This window comes from Sminthopsis crassicaudata, chromosome 6, assembly GCF_048593235.1.
Source record: "Sminthopsis crassicaudata isolate SCR6 chromosome 6, ASM4859323v1, whole genome shotgun sequence".
Taxonomy (NCBI): Eukaryota; Metazoa; Chordata; class Mammalia; order Dasyuromorphia; family Dasyuridae; genus Sminthopsis; species Sminthopsis crassicaudata.
Window position 1 is genome coordinate 244,263,534 of NC_133622.1, and position 21,325 is coordinate 244,284,858.

The following is a 21,325-nucleotide window of genomic DNA, read 5'->3' on the forward strand; positions in this document are numbered from 1 at the left end:
ATTGGAGAAAACACATATCCTAACTCTTATATGAGCTGAATCCCTTTCTCACGTCTCCATGACTCTTCTGCACAACTGCATAGCGTGGTCTCCAGTCTGCTCATCCCCATGGTCTCCCTTCTTATCATGTACTCTACCTGGTAAATTTCCTCCAGAATGTGTCATGTCTTGGATATAGAAATGTCAAGGAGGATCCAGTAGTAGGAGGCAGTTCCAAGAGAGTGAAAAGGGCATAGACATAATATGACATGATGACAAATCTAAGGGGATGCTCTAGTAACAGAAAGGTGGGACCCAAGAAGAAAAGGAAGGTCTTTGTTTCCTTACCTGGAGCCTTATCCACACTTAGTCTCCCCAACAGCCTCAATTTAGGAAACTTGTGGGAACTATGAGAAACAGAGAGTGTTTCCTCATGGAATTCCTCATCTCTGTAGAAATAAAAAGCTAGACAAGAAAGAAAGAAGATGGATTTGAGTCCTGGTTCTTTTATCTATTAATTAGGAGACTTGGATATCACTTTTAGGTCTCAGTTTCCCCACCTGAAAAATGAGTACATTTGAGCTCAGAATACTCTGTTAGATATTTAAAAGCAGTGTGAGATGGTTGGAAGCAGCCTTGTGCAGTGCAAAAAGCAACGTTTCTGGAGACAGAGGATGAAAATCCAAATTCTTCCTGACACTTATTACCTGTGTGCTTGAGGGCTAGTCACGTAACCTAGCTGGGTATCAAGGTACAAAACAGGAACTTGGGCTGGATGACCTCTGAGGTTTCTTTTAGCTCCGATATAGGATTGTAGGATCTCTCTAAAATCAGGAAGATCATTAATTTCAGCATGATAATGAAGAACTACTCTTTCAAACGTATAAAGGGAGATTTCTGTATTATAATAGAGCATTTTTATACTCCAATTCATAGGTTCAAAGTGAAACTAGAAAGGACCCTTAAAGATTATTTGATTGAATGTAATTTTGAGGTCTGGCAATTATGGCCCAGAGAAGGGAAGGGAGTTATATTGAGCATCCCTCAGATTGGGGATGGCACAGCTAGAATTTGGACCAAGATCTTTTGGCATTGAATTCAAGGTTCCCTGTATCAGTGATGTCTTTAGTCTAATGAGACTCCATCTGGAGTTTTGTATGTATTCCTGGGCATCACTTTTTAGAGAGGGTATTGACAAATGGGAATGTCTAGAGAAGGTTAACTAGGATGAAAAGAGGATGTGAGATGATACCCTAAGAGGACTTCTTGAAGAAAACAAGATTGTTTATTTTGTAGAAGTCACACTAGCCATTTTCAAACACATTTACAAATGACAGACATTTAGAAGGATTAGCCAGTAGAGTTATCTGGAAAGAGGAGATGCCTTCAGAGGTAATGAATTCCTTCTTGTTGGAGGTTTGCAGACAGAGGTCAGATCATGAATTGCTTCGGACATTGTACAGATAATTATTGATCAGTAAATAGTTCGATTAGGTGGCTTCTATCTCATAAAAGTGGGAGATATTATTATCACAATGATCCTGGGTCTGGAATTGGGCAGGGAGGATACCATTTTAAGTATGGAGAAATTGAAGCAAGGAACTTAGACTATGGTTTAGAACAATAGTCTAAGACATGGAAGGAGTCAAAATTCTGCCTCTCAGCTCATGACTCATTCCTTTTACTGAGCCCTGGAAACTATCAGATACGTGGGTAGTTAAAAATGAGAATTTAGGGAAATGCCAATAAAGATAAAGTACTGGATGAACAGAACAGTTAAGTGATGAGGTTTTATTTTTGATTTTGGTACTAATAAGCTGTGTAATCTTCAGCAATCTAAATACCTTCTGTGTCTCCCTTTGGAAAATGAATCAGGCTAGAATAGATGTTTTGCAATATCTCTTCCAGCTTCCCCAATCTATGGCCATATAGCAACACCTTACCTCAGAAGTGTGTGGATGCTATAGCTTCCAGATCTTCAGTTATAGCTCCATGCTCAGAACCAAGCCATCAGATCAAATATCTGATGGACAATGCTCATATCTTTCTAGGGACAGGTCAAGGAGGAGACATCCATAACCTGGAGAGCCTATTCAATAGGGATAGGCATTTATATAACCTTCTTAAACAAAACCTCAATTCTTCATTCATTAGCACCCAGGCAGAAATAAATGGTAATAGGTCTTAGGGTCCTATCTTCTCAGTCCCATCTCCCAGAGGTGAACAGTACCGCAAAAGTTACTCTCTCCTGAGACTCTGTTGGAGGTAATTAGCCCACAATAGATCTCTCTCTCCACGTGGGATCTCTGTGTCTCTGGAAAATGGAGGGCACATCTCTAGAGAAGCAAAATAAATTATTAAACACGTTCACTGCCACAACATCATGGATTGTGCTCCAAGTTGAAGGTTCAAATACCTTGAGGGGAAATTTTGGAAAGATCTTCAATGGAGGCAGCTTCATCATTCTCTCCTTAGCTCTGCACTTCACAATTATATAACCAACAAAACTAAGAACTAAGAACAAGTAGATTATGTCTTTAAAAATCTGAATATAAAATTCCCAGATTAACAGAACATGACATAATACCCAGTTATGTGTGTTTAAATTGTATTCCCCTACTAGACTGCAGGCTCCAAGAAGGACAAGGGAACGTCTTCCTTAGACTCTCTTCTTTTATCAAGCACCGTGAAATGTCCCTAGCACCTGGGTCATGCAAATTGCCTTGAAGCTTAATTAAACATCAGGGGTACACTTAGTAATATTGAAAGCAGACTGGGGCTTATGATCTTTGCTTTTTATTTCTACTGTCAGGGCAAAAAGGTTCTTATATTCTTATATTATTCTTATATTAATTCTTATTCTTCTATTAATAACTATCCCCAATATGTTAATTTAAGGATTTGCAATTTTTTTTTCAGTGCACTTTTCTAACCTAGTAAGCTTCCTAGAAACTCTGCAGCTGGTGATGAACCTGTGTGGAATTATCTTGGTTGATCTAGGCAGCACACAATTTATCACTATCCTTATATGTGAAACTTTTATAACTTGATAGGTGAGTTTCCATTATGCTGACAAAGCTTTTGAGGACCTAGGATCATGCTCATATAATAAGGAGGTATATCATGTTAAAGATTTTGTTGAGTGCCTAATGGACAATTAAAAATATTTTTAAAAAGTAGAAAAGAAATTAATTAATGGAATACTTGGAGAATAGAGTCTTGGATTTTAGAAAAATGGCATAGAGGAAAGACCATTGGATGTCAAATGAGAAATTTTTGTAGTTAAATCTTGGTTCTGTTACTTATAGGCTGGGTTATTATAAGTGTGTCATTTCACTTCTTGTTTCTGAAAGCAAGCATAAACATTTTTTACTATCTTCCTCCCAAGTATGGGATAGTATCTATTCATTTTAACATTTTTATTTAAAATTTTGAATTCTAAATTCTATCCCTTCCTTTTCTCCCTTCTCCCTAAAATGGCAAGCAATTTGATATAGGTTATGCATATGCAATTATGTAAAACTTTTCAATATTAGTCATTTTGTACAAGAAGATGCAAAAGGGAAAAAAAAGAAAGTGAAAAAAATATGCTTCCATCTGTATCTTTACTTCACTATTATATACCAACAAAATTAATAACCAAGAACAACTACATGAAAACTTATTCAAATCTGAATATAAAATTCTCAGATTATCAGAAAAAAAGAAGTAGAAAATTTTAAAAAACATAATATCAGCTGTCTCATAGCACATAGTTTTGCACTTTTCTTGGGCAAGTAGTGTGCTTTTTCATTAGTTCGTTGGGATTGTCTTGAATCATTGTATGACTGAGAATAGTCAAGTTCTTCATCAAAAATACTTCCCTACATATCAGTTCATATAAGTCTTTCCAGTTATTCTGAAATAGCTCTGCATGTTATTTCTTACAGCACAATATTCCATGATAATCATACCAGAGGTCCACAATTGATGGGCATCCCTTCAATGTTCAATTCTTAGCCATTACAAAAAGAGCTTCTATAAATATTTTTGCACAAGTAGGCCCTTTTTTCTTTTCTTTTTTTTGGGATGTCGTCAGAATATAGATTTAGTCTTTTGGGCGTGGTTCTAAATTGCGCTCCAAAATTCTTGGATCAATTAGTTCACAACTCTACCAACAAAGCTTAAGTGTCCCAGCTTTCCCACATTCCCTCCAATACTCAACATTATAAATTATTAGACAATAGGTGTGATAGGTATGAGGTGGTAGCACAGAGTTGTTTTGATGAATTTGTTAGTAATAGATAGAAATGCCAAAGATTTTTGTGGCTTTATTTTGTATTTGCCCACTATGTTAAAGTTTTTTTAATTGATTTCCTAAGATTCTCTATGGACTCCATATCATCTTCAAAAAAATGATAGTTTCGTTTTCTTGTAGTTTATTCTAATTCTTTTAATTCCTCTTTCTTCTCTTATTAATGTAGCTAACATAATGGACATCCTTGCTTCACCCCTGATTGTATTAGGAAGCTTTCTAGCTTGTCCTCATTATAGATAATGCCCGTTGATAGTTTTAGAAAAACATCATTTTAAGGTAAACTCCATTTATTACCTCTTTTTAATATTTTCTCTCAATCAATTGGATTTCCTTTTTCTCTCTGTTCCTCTATATTGGAGTTATTTCTTTTTCTTTTTTTTTTTTAAAGTAATTCCTTAAGTTTCATTTTTTTGTTCCCCTTTCTATTCCCCCCTAAATTTCTACTTATTTTCATTCCTAAATTTTCTTTCTTTCCTTAATCCCTCTCTCTCTTATTATGAAAGCAAAAAAGTTTAATGCCTATCATGCATATGAAGTCATTCAGAACATATTTCTACATTATCAATGTTCCAGAAAAAGATAAAAATAGCAGTAGAAATAAAGGAAAAATATGCTTCAGTTTGCAATATGAGTCTGTCAGTTCTTTATCTTGTAGGTGGGTAGAATTTTTTATTATGGGTTCTTTGGAGATATGGCAGATTATTGTATTGATCAAAGTTACTCTTTGATAGTTGATTATCTTTTAATGCTTTATTAGTGTGTGTATTATTTTCCTGGTTTTTACATTCTTTTGCATCCATTCATATAACTCTCCCATTTCCTTATCAATTTCTTAGAGCACAATAATATTCCATTATATTCATATTCTTGCCATTCCTCAATGAACATTCCCTCAGTTTTCAATTCTTTACTACCATATAAAGACATGTTATAAATATTTTGGGCATATTGTTTCCTTCCCTTTGATATCTGTGAAGTATAAAGCTAGTAAAGGAAATGTTGAGTCAAAGGGTATCAAATTGTACACAGAGTTATACACAGTACTCATTGTACACAATTTGATGATTGTTTTGAGCATAATTCCAAATGGTTCTCCAGAATGGTTGGACCAGTTCACATTTGTTCCCTTTGCTATTAAAGGATTTCTCACTTATTCTCTTCATTATCCATCTTCTCCTTCTTTCTGCTCCAGATTCTTTTCTGCTTCATGACCCTTATAATTATCTATTCTCTCACTGTTGTTTGTATTCCTCATGTAGGTAACCATTTTGGTCTTTCTCACCTAGACATTTTCTTTCACTGCTTTGTAGAGATCCTTTTTTGGGTTGTGACTCATTCCAAGCAAAATACCAGTCCTATAGTTGACAAAGGGACATTATTGTTCTATTACAGAATGTGCTCCCATATCCAATCTCAGGTTTTACCATGTGCAACTAGCCTGTATGCTTCTCCTGGTTACCCACCTTCACCATGTGCCTTCAGATCTCCTCCTTGGATCCATATCTAATGATTTCCCAAGATGCAGTTGTTCTAAGGATTTCCATTTCTCTTCTTCATGAGAAGGAACAAGTAGTCTTTTGCCCTGATTTCCCCCACACCTTTAATCAACACATGCTTCCCATCTCTCTTTACCAAATTCTTTCCTTAACTAATAGGATCATTTATCAACAGATTTTCTTCCAAACCTTAAAACAAGGCCATTCTTTTTTATCTCTTTTCAGTGTTTACCTTCTCCTCACTCTTTCTCCTGCAGACTCTTTTCTTTCTGAGAGACCACAAAGATCAACTTCTTCTTGTTAACCTTCAATTGGACCTGTGTATAAGGCACACACTATTCTATTTTTCTCTGCTCCTCTCTTTCTTCCAAACACCCTCACATTTTGTAATTTAATTCCTTAAAAGCATTTATATATCTATAAGTAAAGTGTTGTGAATTTCTGTCTATAATACACAAGGCCTGCTTCTTGATTTTCCATCCACCTGACTTCCACCTTCACTTTTTCTTCCATATATATATTCCCTACTAATTTCCTTTATCTCATTTTCTTTTGTTTTTATTCATTCCTCTTACAATTCAATTATGTGAGATCAAGAAACCTTTTTCCATTCTTTTGAATTTGTTTAATTGATTCTTGATGTCTTACAGTCATTGACTTCCACTTGCCCAATTCTAACTTTTAAGGGGTTTTCTTCAATGAGTTTTAGTACTTTCTTTTCCATTTAGACAATTGCACTCTTTAAAGAGTTGTTTTCTTCAGTGAATTTTTTGTGTCTCCTTTTCTATTTGGACAATTCAAATTTCTAAGCAGTTATGTTATTCACAGCTAGATGTCATTTCTCCTATTCATCCAATCAGTGAGGGAAAGGGAGGGGAGAGAGGCAGAAGGATTCACACACACACACACAACACACAAATCGAGAGAGAGCGAGAGAGAGAGAGAGCGAGAGAGAGAGAGAGAGAGAGAGAGAGAGAGAGAGAGAGAGAGAGAGAGAGCGAGAGAGAGAGAGAGAGACTCTCATTTTTTCCAAAAGTAGTTCCATTTTAAGCTTGGTTCAAATTGGAATTATCTTCTAAATATATATTAATATGCTTATTTCATATTTCTTTGGGGATATACTAAAGAAGGAAGCATATAAATTATTATCCCAAATGGATGGGCCAAGAGAATTATGAATTATTGTTGGGATATCTATGCTTCTAAATAGGAAGGCAGAACTCAAGTAGTACATATGAGATAGCTGGTGCTTTCATTCCCTGTGCCATTAGTGAGCTGGCATGGAAAGCTACAAGTGCCACTTGGTGGCTTCTATAGGTATAACACCTTGAGCAGTGGCTGGAAGGGATATCATTTAATGCAGCGCATATGGGATTATCAAGGAAAACAATTATATGTATATATATACATACTATATACATACATGTATGTATATATATATATATGTATATATATATATATATATATATATATATATATATATATATATATACATATATATATATATATCTATATCCCACAGACATGAAGTTAAAAATTTTGTTCAGAGGCTTCATTTACAAAGACAAATGAATTGACTACATCTGAATAGTTAGGCAATTTTTTTCATCTTGCTCTTTATCTTGCTGATAATTGAAATGCCGTTCCCTTGAGACCCTAATTGTCTCTGTTACAAAGCAAAAAAAAAAAGTAGTAGATCTATGGGAGTTAATGTGCATGTTTGAGTGTCAGTATGAGCAGTAAGTTCATAGAATTATCCATATGTATTTCTGGGTCAATTCCGGGGCAATTGCAAGGGGATATTTCTTCTTGTGGGAACCCTATAGAGCTAATGATATATAGGGTATATGAATGTATTTAAATGTGGATCCCTCAGTCAGTGACTGGTGCAAAATCTAGCTTTGTGGGACCCTTGAGAGTTGGGCTCTTACAGATTACAAAGATGAATGAATATAATCAAGATATTTCTGGAGGCAAGCAAGATCTTTCTGTGGAACAATTGAGAGCCCTGGGTTAGAAGCCGTTCTCTGTACTGGCACTGTTATCTAGGTTGTCACATGGTTGAAGTCATGATATTCTGCAAAAGAAGGGAGAACCCAGTGAGAAAGCAATGGATCCAGAAACTAAATGAGACACAACATAAGTGACCATAGCTTACCTTTGTGTATGCTCTATTCTTAAAGACCTATATGCATTTAAATTATTTTACTCTTATTATTTTATTAATAAAAATACATTAAGATGCTTCAATTTCATGATCATGAGTACCTCTTTGACTTGTGTAGATTTCACCTCTTTATAATCTAGTATATATTCTTCAAGAATCATAACTGTTAGGTCAACCTGATCATGAGTCTTTCCTGAGTTAACTAGACAAATCAATTAGTTAAAGAGTATTTATTAAGGATTTGGATTAAGCACCAGAGATCATTGTGGTCCATTGGATGGAATTCCATTCAGACAATCCATTCCGGGCAAGCGGAAGCCAATGACTCTATCCAATCCATTCATTAGACTAATACTTGAAGCCTTTCTACCCTGATAAGACATGCCCAGATTTCTTTGGTTATGGGAACTCATAAAAAAATAACATGATACTGAGTCCAGGGATAGATTTGTCTTTATTTAATAATAATAATTGCTTGTATTGATATGGCATTTTAAGGTTTACAAAGCATTTGACAAATATTATCACATGCTTTCCTTACAAAAGTCCTGGGAGACAGGTGCAATTATTATTCTCACTTATAAGTGAGGAAACTGAGGTTGAGAGCTTGAGTGACTGATCCAGAGTCACACACTATAACAAACTATGATCAAGGTTCATGACAATGGGATCACTATTTTCTAACTCAAATGCTATCTCCAAAATGAAGTAAAAATTCCCACATCTATGTAAAAAATGTCATTTTGCATAGTTAGTCTATCACTTTTCTGTAATCAGTAGATAGATGCTTTATCATTGGTCATTAGGAGGATATTCATAGTATGGGATCCCTGCTTAATAGAGATAGGAAAATCTTTTGAAAGATGGGTTGGGGGGGTCCCTAAACAGAAGAGAGTCTAGCAGACCAATGCTAAAATTTTAGGGAATGCCCTCTACTCTTGACTTTAGTTTTGCTTTTTTTTTTTTTTTTTTTTTTTTTTTTTTGCTGTATTTATGAGTTTGTTAAAGTTGGAAAGTCTTGGTGAGAAACTTCCTTTACTAGGGCAGATCAGCCTCAACTCTCTAGTTCAGGGGTTCTTAAACTATGGCCCGTGGGCCAAATGTGGCCTGCTGAGGATGTTTACACAGCCCACTGGGTTATGGCAAATGGGCTGAGGGGCGGAGACAGAGCGTGAGCTTTTGTTTTTACTATAGTCCAGCGCTCCAACAATCTGAGGGACAATGAACTGGCCCTTCTTTAAAAAGTTTGAGGAACAGTGACCTGGCCCTTATTTAAAAAGTTTGAGGACCACTGTGTCTAGTTTATGATTTTAGAAAGTAGCCTGGGACTCTGGGAAGTAAACTAACTTATCCAGGGCCACACAGTTAGTATATGTCAGAAGCAGGAATTCCCAACTGCAAAGCCAATTCTATCTACTATGGCAAGCAGTAGGCCATTGCTTTATTGCAAATAGAAACTAAACACGTGGGTTGTCCAACCTGCTTATTTTATATTTCCTGGGACTGGTTGGAGGTAGTGACAAAAATAGGAAAATATAAGTAGAGGATAAACTAAGGTAATTATGACTGCAATCAAGCTCTAACATCAACAATAATACTACAATGGTTCTGCCTCCAGAATCCTCCTATGGAGGGATTATTATAACCCCCTCCTCAAGACATAGGTCCAAAGATGACAAGGCCTCTTGAACACATTCTATTTAGGCTCTTCTCAGTGGCATGGGCAGGATTGTTCAGTCATGTCTGACTCTTTGTGACCTTCTTTGAGGTTTTCTTGGCAAAGATCCTGGAGTAGTTGGCCATTTCCATCTCCAACTCATTTTACCGATGAGGAAACTGAGGCAAATAGGAGCAACTTACCCAGGACCACACAACTAAGAAGTATCTGAAGCTAGTTTTGTGCTATCCACTGCACCATTTAGTTGCCCCAAGTAAAGGATAAAAGGTTGAATTTAAAGGACCTGAGTTTAAATTTCAGTTTCCTGTGCAGCTTTTGGCAAGTCAATTAACTTCTACACGTGTCAATTTTCTCAGCTATAAAATAAATGAATTGGCCTAGAAGGCCTTTAAGAGTCTAATTCTAAGCCTATTATCTTAGTTAACTGTAGATCACCTATATTTCTAATGAGGGGGATAAACTCTTTGAAATAGCTTGCACATTTGTCCTTTTCTGGGATAGTTCTATAGTTAACAAGAATGGTGTGTTTAGTATTTCAGAGAAGCAAACAACAAATTTAAGAGACAACATACAAAGTATGTTTTAATTATGCTTTTTTAAAGTTTCACTGTCTTAACAACCATAAGGTTTCCACCTTGCTCCTTCATGGAGTTTCAGAGGTTCCTTTGCGGCTCACAGATTTTTTGAGAGCACCTTTGACATCCTTGTTCCGTAGTGTGTAAATGAGAGGGTTTAGCAAGGGAGTAACAAAAGTATAGACCAAGGCAATCTGTCGATCCTCATCCTCTGAGGTGCTGGACCTGGGGCGTAAATAGACAAGGCTACAGCAGCCATATTGCAGCAGCACCACAGTGAGATGGGAAGAGCAAGTGGAGAAGGCTCGGCGGCGGCCCTCAGCTGAGCGGATACGCAAGATGGTGGTGGTGATGAAGACGTAAGAGATGCAGATGAGCAGGAATGGGACAGTCAGAACAAGGATTCCTACCACATAGAGGACAGCCTGATGAATTTTGGTATCAGCACAGGCCAGGCGTAGGACAGGTGGCACATCACAAAGGAAGTGGTTGATCTCCCGGTGGTGACCACAGAAGGGCAGGGTGAAAATCAGTGCTGTCAGCTGGAGGGAGAGAAAGACAGCCAGACCCAGGGAGCCGACCACCATCTGGGTACAAAGCTTCTGAGTCATGATGAGGCTGTAGTGCAAAGGATGACAAATGGCCACATAGCGATCATACGCCATGACAGCCAATAGAAAACAGTCAGTACTGCCAAGGGTGACAAAAAAGAACATCTGAGCCCCACAGCCAGCCAATGGGATGGGTTTCTGGGCTCCAACGATGTTGGAGAGCATCAATGGTACCACAGTAGTGGTGTAACAGATCTCCAGGAAGGAGAGGTTGGACAGGAAGAAGTACATGGGGGTACGGAGGGAAGTATGGGTGCATACAACCCAGATGATAGCAGTGTTCCCACAGAGTATCATCACATAGAGGAGGAAAAAGAGAAGGAAGAGAAGGGCCTGGATTCGGGGGGAAGTAGTGAACATCCGGAATACAAATTCAGTAGGGCCAGATTGATTGAGAAGGATAAAGTTGGGTAGAACCATCTTACCTGCTAAAGAAAAGTATAAAGGATGAGTTACTGATTTATCTAAATAAAATCAGAATCCAAAATGTCATTTTTATTGTTGCTCAGAATACATCACAATAAAAGTTGATTTACGTGAGGAGTTCTTTCTCTGTCCCTTCGGTAGGATGATAGGAACTGATTCTCCCTTACTACACCTGCCTCTACATCCTGGGGTCATCTCAGGCCATCACTACTTGATGTTCCTATACCTCCTCCTCCTCCCTTTTCTTCCATGAAAGTAGAGTCTCTTTATTCAAAGTGACTTGTTGGTTTGGAGACAAAATCTTATACAAGCATAGATCTCATTTCCAAGTGGCTTTTTTTCTTAGCAAAATTATAAAGCTTAAAAATGTAGACAACTGGGGGCAGCTAGGAGAGAGCACCAGCCTTGAATTCAGGAGGACCCGAGTTCAAATCTGGTCTCAGACACTTAACACTTCCTAGCTGTGTGACCCTGGGCAAGTCACTTAACCTCAGCCTCCAAAAAAAAAATGTAGATAACTAATAAAATCAATAATTAATAATAAAATCAATCTCAAATTATTTTAATAACCAGTCTAGAAATCTGGTTTTCCAGTCCTGTTATATTCAACTATTTGTCTTTTTCTTGATCTCTATAGAAAAGATGCTAATTCAGGATACAATGTAATTAACTTTCCTTCATCCAGAAAGAACAGTCATTAAGACATAAACACATGGAAAAAAATTAAAAGAGCAAAGAAACTGTGGTAAACAGTGATCCAAAGTTGCATGTGGCAATGAAACAGAAAGAGCAGGAACAGAAGGGGGAATTCAGTAGCATTCTGGAGGCTGGCCGAGTTCTTTCACTCCCTGCTGGGTTTATCTTAAGACGATTCCTAGGAAGCTGAAGGAAAAATGGTTGAAGCCAAGTCAGCTTCATGGAAAGTGTGCTTCTTTTCTGATGCTGTTTGTCACTCATTAGTATTTCTCTTTGTCTCCCCCCCCCACTATCTCTGATTCTTTCATGTCTCCCACAGAAATACTTTAAAAATTCATTACAATAGAAAACAAAAATAAAATGTTATACCCCGATTTCAGTCTCATTGATGGTTTCATTATTTCACTCTTTGGAAAAGCTACAACTTTCATTGCAATTGGATTAGCTAATTAATGCCCACATCAAGGCAATCGGTCCACTCTTTGTCTGAATCACTATTATGTTAAGATGAAAGCATACCATTTCAGACTTCAATGTTCAGTTAAAATCATCTTGATGCAATCATTTCATCTCACTGGGTCTTTATCTATATGAGAAAGTGCTTGAATTAGATGCCTTCCCTAATTTGTTCTAGTTCTAACAATCTATGTCGTATTTACTAAAGTTCCTTAAAGCTTGGAGATTCAAAATTCAAAGCTGTAAGTTTATTCCAGATCGGATGTAAATCATTGTTCTACTCTAATATTTTATATAGCAAAGTTCTTGGTTCTGAATACCTCTGTTCAAAGATATATCCTGGTTCTGATGTTCTGTATTTTATGTTCTAAAGTCCTTTCTAATACTGATGATGTATGTTAATTCCCTTGGAAGCATGAGATTATGTTCTAAATCTGAAACTTGAGTTAGGTCCTCTCTGTCAGAGGTTTTACTCCGGCATAGTAGGATTACATGCTTACCACATATAAATATATAATTCTAGATAAATAACTATAATGTAAGCTCCAAACCTGAAAAAAGGGAGGAAAATATGAAAGAGAAAAAAGAAGAGGAGGAAAAAGAGAAGAAAGAGAATTAGGAAGAAAAGACAAGAAGGAGAAGAATAATAAGAAAAAAGGAGGAAGAGGAGGGAATAGAAAGAAAAGGATGGGAAGGAAGAGGAAAAGAAGAGGAGGAGAAGTATGTCAACAATAATGATGATGAAAGTAATTAGTAAGTGGATAATGGCAGGAGAAGATGGAAGACAGGATAAAAAGAAAAAAAAGAACTAAGAGAAGATAGATGAAAAGAACAAAAGAAAGATAGTTATTTCAACTAATATTGATTATATACCAACCTAAGTCACAAACTTTTTTTTAAGTCTCTGAAAGCCATAAATAAATTGAAAATATCATAGAACCTCAGAGTTAGAAGGCCTTTGAAATCATTGAATTTGACCTGTTTATGAATGTTTCCATTCTACAACTTACTTATCAGGTGATTCTTGAACCTTTTGTGAAGGACTCTAACAAGGAATAAACCACTACCTTCAGAGGCTATGTACTCTTTTCTTTAGGATAGCTCTAATAATAAGAAAAGATTTTAAAAAATATTTCCCATGGGATGTGGGAAAACTGGGACACTAATACATTGTTGGAGGAGTTGTGAAAGAATCCAGCCATTCTGGAGAGCAATTTGGAACTATGCCCAAAAAGTTATCAAACTGTGCATACCCTTTGACCCAGCAGCGCTACTACTGGGCTTATATCCTAAAGAAATACTAAAGAGCGGAAAGAGACCTATATGTGCCAAAATGTTTGTGGCAGCTCTTTTTGTTGTAGCTAGAAACTGGAAGATGAATGGATGTCCATCAGTTGGATAATGGTTGGGTAAATTATGGTATATGAAGGTTATGGAATATTATTGCTCTGTAAGAAATGACCAGCAGGAGGAATACAGAGAGGCTTGGAGAGACTTACATCAACTGATGCTGAGTGAAATGAGCAGAACCAGAAGATCACTGTACACTTCAACAACAATTCTGTATGAGGATGTATTCTGATGGAAGTGGAAATCTTCAACATAAAGAAGATCCAACTCACTTCCAGTTGATCAATGATGGACAGAAACAACTACACCCAGAGAAGGAACACTGGGAAGTGAATGTAAATTGTTAGCACTAATATCTGTCTGCCCAGGTTACTTACACCTTCAGAATCTAATACTTAATGTGCAACAAGAAAATGGTATTTACACACATATATTGTATCTGGGTTATATTGTAAAACATGTAAAATGTATGGGATTGCCTGTCATCGGGGGGAGGGAGTGGAGGGAGGGGGGGATAATTTGGAAAAATGAATACAAGGGATAATATTATTAAAAAAATTACTCATGCATATATACTGTGGAAAAAATTCTAAAAAAAAAAAGCTAAAAAAAATATTTCCCATGTTTAGCACAGTGCCTGACACATAATAGATACATGTTTATTGACTATTGGTTAGTCTGTGATATATTTCTTTCTTTCCATGTAGACTCTAAGAATGATGAGCAAAACCAAAACTTGTTAGAAACTTGCCATTTCTCTTTTGAATGAGACCAAACACATTTAAGCAAATTAACCTGATTATCTTGGAATAGGTTTGTAAATCACACCCAGGAGAAACGGAGGCAGTGCTAATATTCCCACAACGCATAAAATCTTTTTTTCATGTATAGGACAAAAAAAATGAAGAAGAAATGACTGAAGGTGCCTGAATATCTGACTTCAAGTATTTTAATTGCTTTCATGTAGGAAAAAAATTAAGCTTATTTAGGTTGGTCCCAGTAAGAAGAACTAGGGATCAGTAGGGGAAAGTACAGAAAAACTTCCTTGAGCATGGCAAAAGGAAAACGTTGCTGATAACTGGAGCCATCCCAGAATGCAATGAGCTGCTTCCAGCTCATTGATCATTTGTCATTTGTCAAGAAACATGATAGAGAATATTCCTATTCCAGTAGGAGCTGGACAAGATGACCCTGAGAGTCTCTTCCAATATGGATATGTTGAGATTCTATCAACTAACAGAATATCTTGATCTCTTAAATAAATCCTAGAACATCCATGCGATCATAGACAGGGGTAGCAAAGTCCTCAGAGATTAATTAATCTTCCCCTAGAAGATGAGGAAACTGAAGCTTTGTAGAGAAAACTGAGGCTCATAAAGATATAATGTTTGAGGTCACATAGCTCCTAAATAACTTAGTCAACATTCAAACCCAGCTCTTCTGCCACTCAGTCTAGTACTTTCTGTACTAGAAGTGCCCTTGCATTCTCCTTAGGTGTGTGATTGGGAAATCAGCATCTCTTATAGAGAATACATGAGAACTGAAAGGACACATATTAGTGTCCCCTAACCAGAGAGAAATTAGGAGACAGTAAGCGAAAAAAGACTTTCTCTAGAAATGTTTCTTGGATAAACTTTAAATTCATATTATCTAACCCTATCTGGACTCTCATGGCAGCAAGCCAAGCCTTTTTTCTGCTTTCTTATCTTGTTTCCCAGAAAAGCATTTCTCAGCATCTTCTCCTCTCCTCCAATCTCACACATTTCCTCTCTTCTCATCGTTGTGGATCTGTATATTGCTTTTTTTTTTTAAATTGAAATTAATCATCCATTGTGAGTTCTCTCTTTTCTCTTTTCATCTTAAAACTTCTTCAAATTCTCTTTATTTTCACCAGAATCTGATAAAGAGGTAACTCATTGTTTTTGACAAGATAAATTCCACCATATATCTTCTTGATCCCAGCTTCTCCTATCTTTCCCAGAAGATTACAACCTCAATAATCTCTTAATGATTTTCAGCTCCTCCTTATCGCTTTGCTCCTTTCCTCTAGTCTTTTAACATATGTAACTCTCCCCTATATTAAAAAAATCATTAGACTTCACCACTCTCTTCAGCAATTGTCCCATTTCTCACCCCACTTCCTCAACTATTCTCCTCCTAGAATAAACTATATACACTCACTATTTCAATTGCTTCTTTTTTTCAATCACTTCTCAATCCTTTGCACTCTGGTTTCCAACCTCATTACTCAGCTGTAACTGCTCTCTACAAAGTTACCAAAAATCTCTTAATTGATAAATCTGGTGGTCTTTTTTTTTTAGTTCACAGCATTCTCCAACTAGCTGCTGAATCTAAACCTTTTGAATACCCTCTTCTCCTTGATACTTGTTTCTCTCTAGGTTTTTTTAAACACCACTCTCTCTTACCTCTTTAATTACTCCTTTTTAATTTCTTTTGCTTATCCATCATCCTGGTCATTCCCCCTACTTGGGAGTGTCACTCAAAGTTCTTTGCCAGGTTCCTTTACTCTTCTCTTTCTGCATGCTCTATTTTTGAATTCATCAACTCATACATTTTTAAATGCTCATTCTATTCTCAGATGCGGATATATAGCTCCAATCTCTTTCTGACTTTAAGTCTTGCATTACCAATTGCCTATTGGGCATTAAAAATGTATGTCAGAAAATGTCAAATTCAATATACTCAAAACAGACTCATCTTTCCCCATAACTCATCCCTCTTCCAAACTTGCTTATATTCATTGAGATTATTTCTGCTTTCCAGATTCATAATCTTAGTGTCATCCTCTATTCCTTACTCTCCTTCTTCATTATCTCCCATATTCAATTACTTGCCAAATCTTGCTATTTCTACTTCCCCAATATCTCTTGCCATTTTTTCCTACTCAGATGGTAATTGCTACAGTTGCCTAAGTATAGTCTTTCATCCCAAATAGCCTAGATTAGTGTATCACTCTCTTGGCTAGTTTTTCTGTCTTCAGTCTTTCTACATTTCAGGCCCTCATCCATGATACTTGAAAGCAATTTTTCTTAAGTACAGATCTAACTGTGTCAGTTCCCTACTATACTAACTCCAGTGGCTTCCAATTGGCTCTAGCATAAAATACATCTTTGTCTTTAGCTTTTAAAGCCTTTCTCAAACTCTGTTAAGTAGCTGTTGTTAAATTTCTGAGGATACTCTCTTTTCCATGAGATGAATATATATATATATATATATATATATATATGTATATATATATATATATACACACACACACATACACACACACACACACACACATATATATATATATATATATATATATATTCATGTGACCTATAGTGACTCTTAAAGAGTTTTAAATCTATCACCACTTTAATTTAACAGATAAGAAAACTGAGAAAGAAAGTGGCACAGTGGATGGAATGTTTGATTTAACAATCAGGAAGACCTGAATTTGATTTTGCCTTAGACTTTTACTAGACTAACTAATCTCTCCAAATCTGTTTCTTCATTTCTTTCTTTTTTTTTTTTCTGAGACTGGGGTTACGTGACTTGCCCAGGGTCACACATGTTTCTTCATTTCTGAAAATAAAGTGCTAGGACTGAATTACATGGCCTCTAAGGGAACTTTCAATTCTAACTGTAGTGGAATGAATTGTTGCCCAAGATCACATGGTAAATTAGCAACAGAATTGCTTTTAAAACTCATATTTCTTTATTCTCATGTCTTTTCTGTACTTCAGTTTATGATATACTTGATGAGATAAGACTGGCACACCTGAGCCACTGAAGTACATTATAGAAGAAGGAGATCTTGAGAACTGGATCCAGTGACAATAAGATGGGGGAGTATGTCCAAGTGGTCTACTTTTTTTCTATCTTTACCATTTTCTTTATTATTGTGAACTTAATAACCATCCATAAAACAAATAATATTTTGTAGAGGGCCAGGAGGTAAAAATCCATTTCAGGTTTTGAATCTTATAATGACTTGGCTCACCAAAACTGCCTTATTGAAATAGCAGAGGCTGCTTGTCAATATAATAAATTAATAATCTAGTGACTGACTGAAGCAAAATGTAAACACTACTCTTTGGATTAAAGGCAAACCTTTGAATTTAGGACGAGAAAAAGAGACCACAATAGACACTAAAGGCATTTGGGAGAAAGATATTTGAGACAATGGTATGTGTATCTGAACTATATGCATCTCTGACTAATTAACCAAGATCTGGGGCTTAATTTAATCATTTACATCTCAGTAGATCTTGTTTGTTAGAGAAAACTGCAGGAACTTCAAAGAGTGTACTTTGTATCAAGTCTATAAGCATTTGAAGTATATATATATATATATATATATATATATATATATATATTTGTCTCTCTGATCAATAAACTTTAAAGAGTCCATAATCACGACTCTCTCTGCCTGGTCCTCCCTCGTAAAAATCCCACCCTTCATTTCACTATAGGAGCAGGACTTCAACAATATATAAAAAAATAAAATTGTGTAAGAAATCTCAGACTTATGTAATGCTCTTCCAGAAACATTTATATGCACACATATATGTATATACACACATATATACAATTTAATGATTTTATAAAGAATTTTTGTGTTCTATTTTGCAGTTCTTTTTAATTTCTTCTCTGAATTTGAAATATTTCCTTGATGGTCTACTGACTGCTGACTCTCCCAACCCCCTCTTCTCCCCACCAAGAGAAATCTCTCCTTCATTAGAAATAGGAATCTAGCCAAAGGAAATGACCATATTATTCATATCTAGAAAAATACATCTACAAATTTGATTGATATCAAAGATTGCTCTTGCCTTTAACCATAGTCCTACATGAGGACCAAATAGATTGGCTGGTTTATACATATTTACGATAATCCCTGAAAAGTCCATGAGAATGAAAAGAATATTGGAGTTGAAACCGAAACTCCTCAGTTGACTGTATTTTCTTGGCCAGCACTTCCTATCACTGGGATTCAGTTTTGTTCTTAAAAGGGGAGGCTTTAGACTGAATTAATTCTAAGGAACTTGCCCTGCTCCAAATCCTGGGATCTCAAGTGATATAAGTAAATAAAAAGGAAGCAGCAAAATTACCTCTTCTTTCCAGCATCTCTGAATCCATCAGTCATCTGAGGGAAGAGCTGATCAGCAGTCTGCTTTTGTCCTGAGATACTCCTGTGCACTTCTACAACAGAGCTCAATTACTTTCTTTCTACCTTCTTATTGATTTAAATGGAGTGAGATTACATGATTTTCAAAGGGTATCATAAACTAGATAAAAGAGACCTAGAAACTAAATCTAGAAAACAGAGACCCCGCCTAATGGATATTCCCCTTTCTTTTACTCTCTTGCTAGATCTGATAGAACTGAAGGTGGGAACAGAGTCTGGTATCCTTCCCTACCTAGGGTCTTAGAGTGGAGATAGCTTTAGTGTATAGTGGTCATATGCATCATGGATACTTTCTAGACTGAGACTCAGGATGCTTCTGCTGAATGAAAAAAGCCAACAAAGGTAATCCCTGTTGACTCCAATCATAGTCTAGTCATGTTTTTCTTTAATGAAATTATTTACGGTTTTCTCTGCGCTCTCTCTCAGAGGAATGGGTCCCTGAAGCAAAGGGTTTGGGGAAAACTTGGTGAATTGAGGACAACTCAGGTAAAGCTAATGGACATTCATATCTCTATAGGCTTGTTCAATGGCCATCCCAATAGGAGCCTGAGCACTAATAGAAGGGAATCTTGCTCTCTCTATCACCTCTTTTTTTTCTCTCCTCAATCGGGACCTTAGTTGACACTAACTGATTTCCCAAGGCCTGTATCCATTTTTTTGATAGATTTTTTTTGACTACAATTTAATATCAATTTATGAAGAGTGTGGCTAAAGAGAGGTATGTTTCAGTTTTGTCAAGTGGAAAAATGTCAAAAAAATCTAATTCATCTAAAATGATTTAAAGTGTTTGCCACGTATAAAGCATTGAACCAGGTCCTGAAGATAGAAGGATAGAATGTAATACAGTGGCTCCCCTCAAGGAGCTTCTACTCTTTTGGAGAGTGGGAGAGGAAGAGATTTGCAAAGAGAAACACAATACTTTGACTGTGGCAAGGGGACTATTAAAAGTACTCCAGAAAAATTTGATGAGGGAAAGATTGCTTCCAGCTCAGAGGATCAGAAAAAGCTCCTCCAAGTAGGTAGCGTCTGATACAGGCCTTGGGAAATCAGTTAGTAATAACAGTAGTTCATTCAAGCACTCTAAGGCTTGTGAATCATTGTAATCTGTTGTCTTTGATCCTATAAACAACTCTGTGAAGTAGACTCTATTATTTCCACTTCAGTGATGAGAAAATTGAGGCACAAAGAGTAACATGACTTGTCAAAAGTTACACAGGAAATATCTGAGACGAAATTTGAACTAAGGTCTTCATGATAACACACATAGCACTCTTACCCACTGGACAACCAAGCTGCTTTCCCTGTTTGATGTGCTTAGTTCCCGGGTACCTAAGCATATTGTAAGATCTGCTCACAATTTTTCAAATGCTGTTCTCTTTATTCTTTGGATATTCTCTGAAGCATTAGTACTTTTTTCTCGTTCTCATCCCTGGCAGCATTTCTCTGGTGGGAAGCTGACTTCCTGAATCTCTTTTGGCTAGTGTTCAGCAGAAGAATAAACTCTTGACATCTCCCTCTTTCTATGCTTCTAAAAAGATTGTTACCCAGAAAATGCTCAGGGAAATCGAACAACTCACATTTTCTGTTAGGATTCTTACAAGGTACTAAGCAGTGGAATTGATAGAGACAATAATTATCTAATTTAGCATGGTTCAATATGATTGATCTGACCCTACATGGAGATGTTATGGGCCAGAACTTGAAACAAGATACTGTGTGGAATTGAGGAGACAATGGTTAAATCCAGTTTAGAATTGATTTAATCCTACAACAAATAATGGTTTCCTAGTGATATAATGATTGCTGTATACTCAGTATAGAGCATATAAGGAGGAGGTCTCAGGGCTAGGAAGGAGAAGCCCATTAGAAGCTTTTCGGAGGCTGAGACAGATTCATTCCATCTCCCACCTTTGTTGTGGCTGGAGGCTGAAGTACAAACCTTTGGATTTGAAGACATTTGGAGGGAGCTAAAGAGAGAAGCTGGCAGAGGCAAAGGACTAGTGGCAGGAGCTCTCAGAAACCAAGGAGAGAGATAGGCCTCTAAAAAAGCTAACCAGGCCCCAGGAAAAGAGACAAGACTTTGAAGGAAACAATAAAGGATTTGGAATTTAACTCCTGGCTGCATTTGGGGTGATTACACTGAACTGAAATGGAGGCTGCTCCCAGAAGCCTCCCAAGAAACCTGCTCTCAGAGAAAATTAGATTTTCGAGAAGAATATTACAGTTTTCTATTTCAGATTCTCTTGGAGCCCACACTAAACGCCCTGTGAATTAAGTTTCGTTCTCTCTAGGGCACTTGTGTCTCATGATCCTTGAATACAGTGAATACATGAAAAAAATGTTATTCACCTCTGAGTGTCTATCTAGGTGAACTATGATTTGGGCAATACTGGAAGTCCAGAC

General features: G+C 36.6%; 1 protein-coding gene across 1 annotated transcript; it reads right to left on the minus strand.

Moving 5' to 3' along the window:
• Positions 1–10,260: 10,260 nt before the first annotated feature.
• Positions 10,261–11,223, minus strand: LOC141547794 (olfactory receptor 10Q1-like). The gene has a single exon (XM_074276368.1). It carries the CDS (start codon positions 11,221–11,223, stop codon positions 10,261–10,263), a length of 963 nt encoding a protein of 320 aa, XP_074132469.1.
• Positions 11,224–21,325: the final 10,102 nt, after the last annotated feature.

What these genes read in the sequence shown, in the direction of transcription:
- LOC141547794 (XM_074276368.1), bottom strand. Translation starts at nt 11,223, where the DNA reads ATGGTTCTACCCAACTTTATCCTTCTCAATCAATCTGGCCCTACTGAA.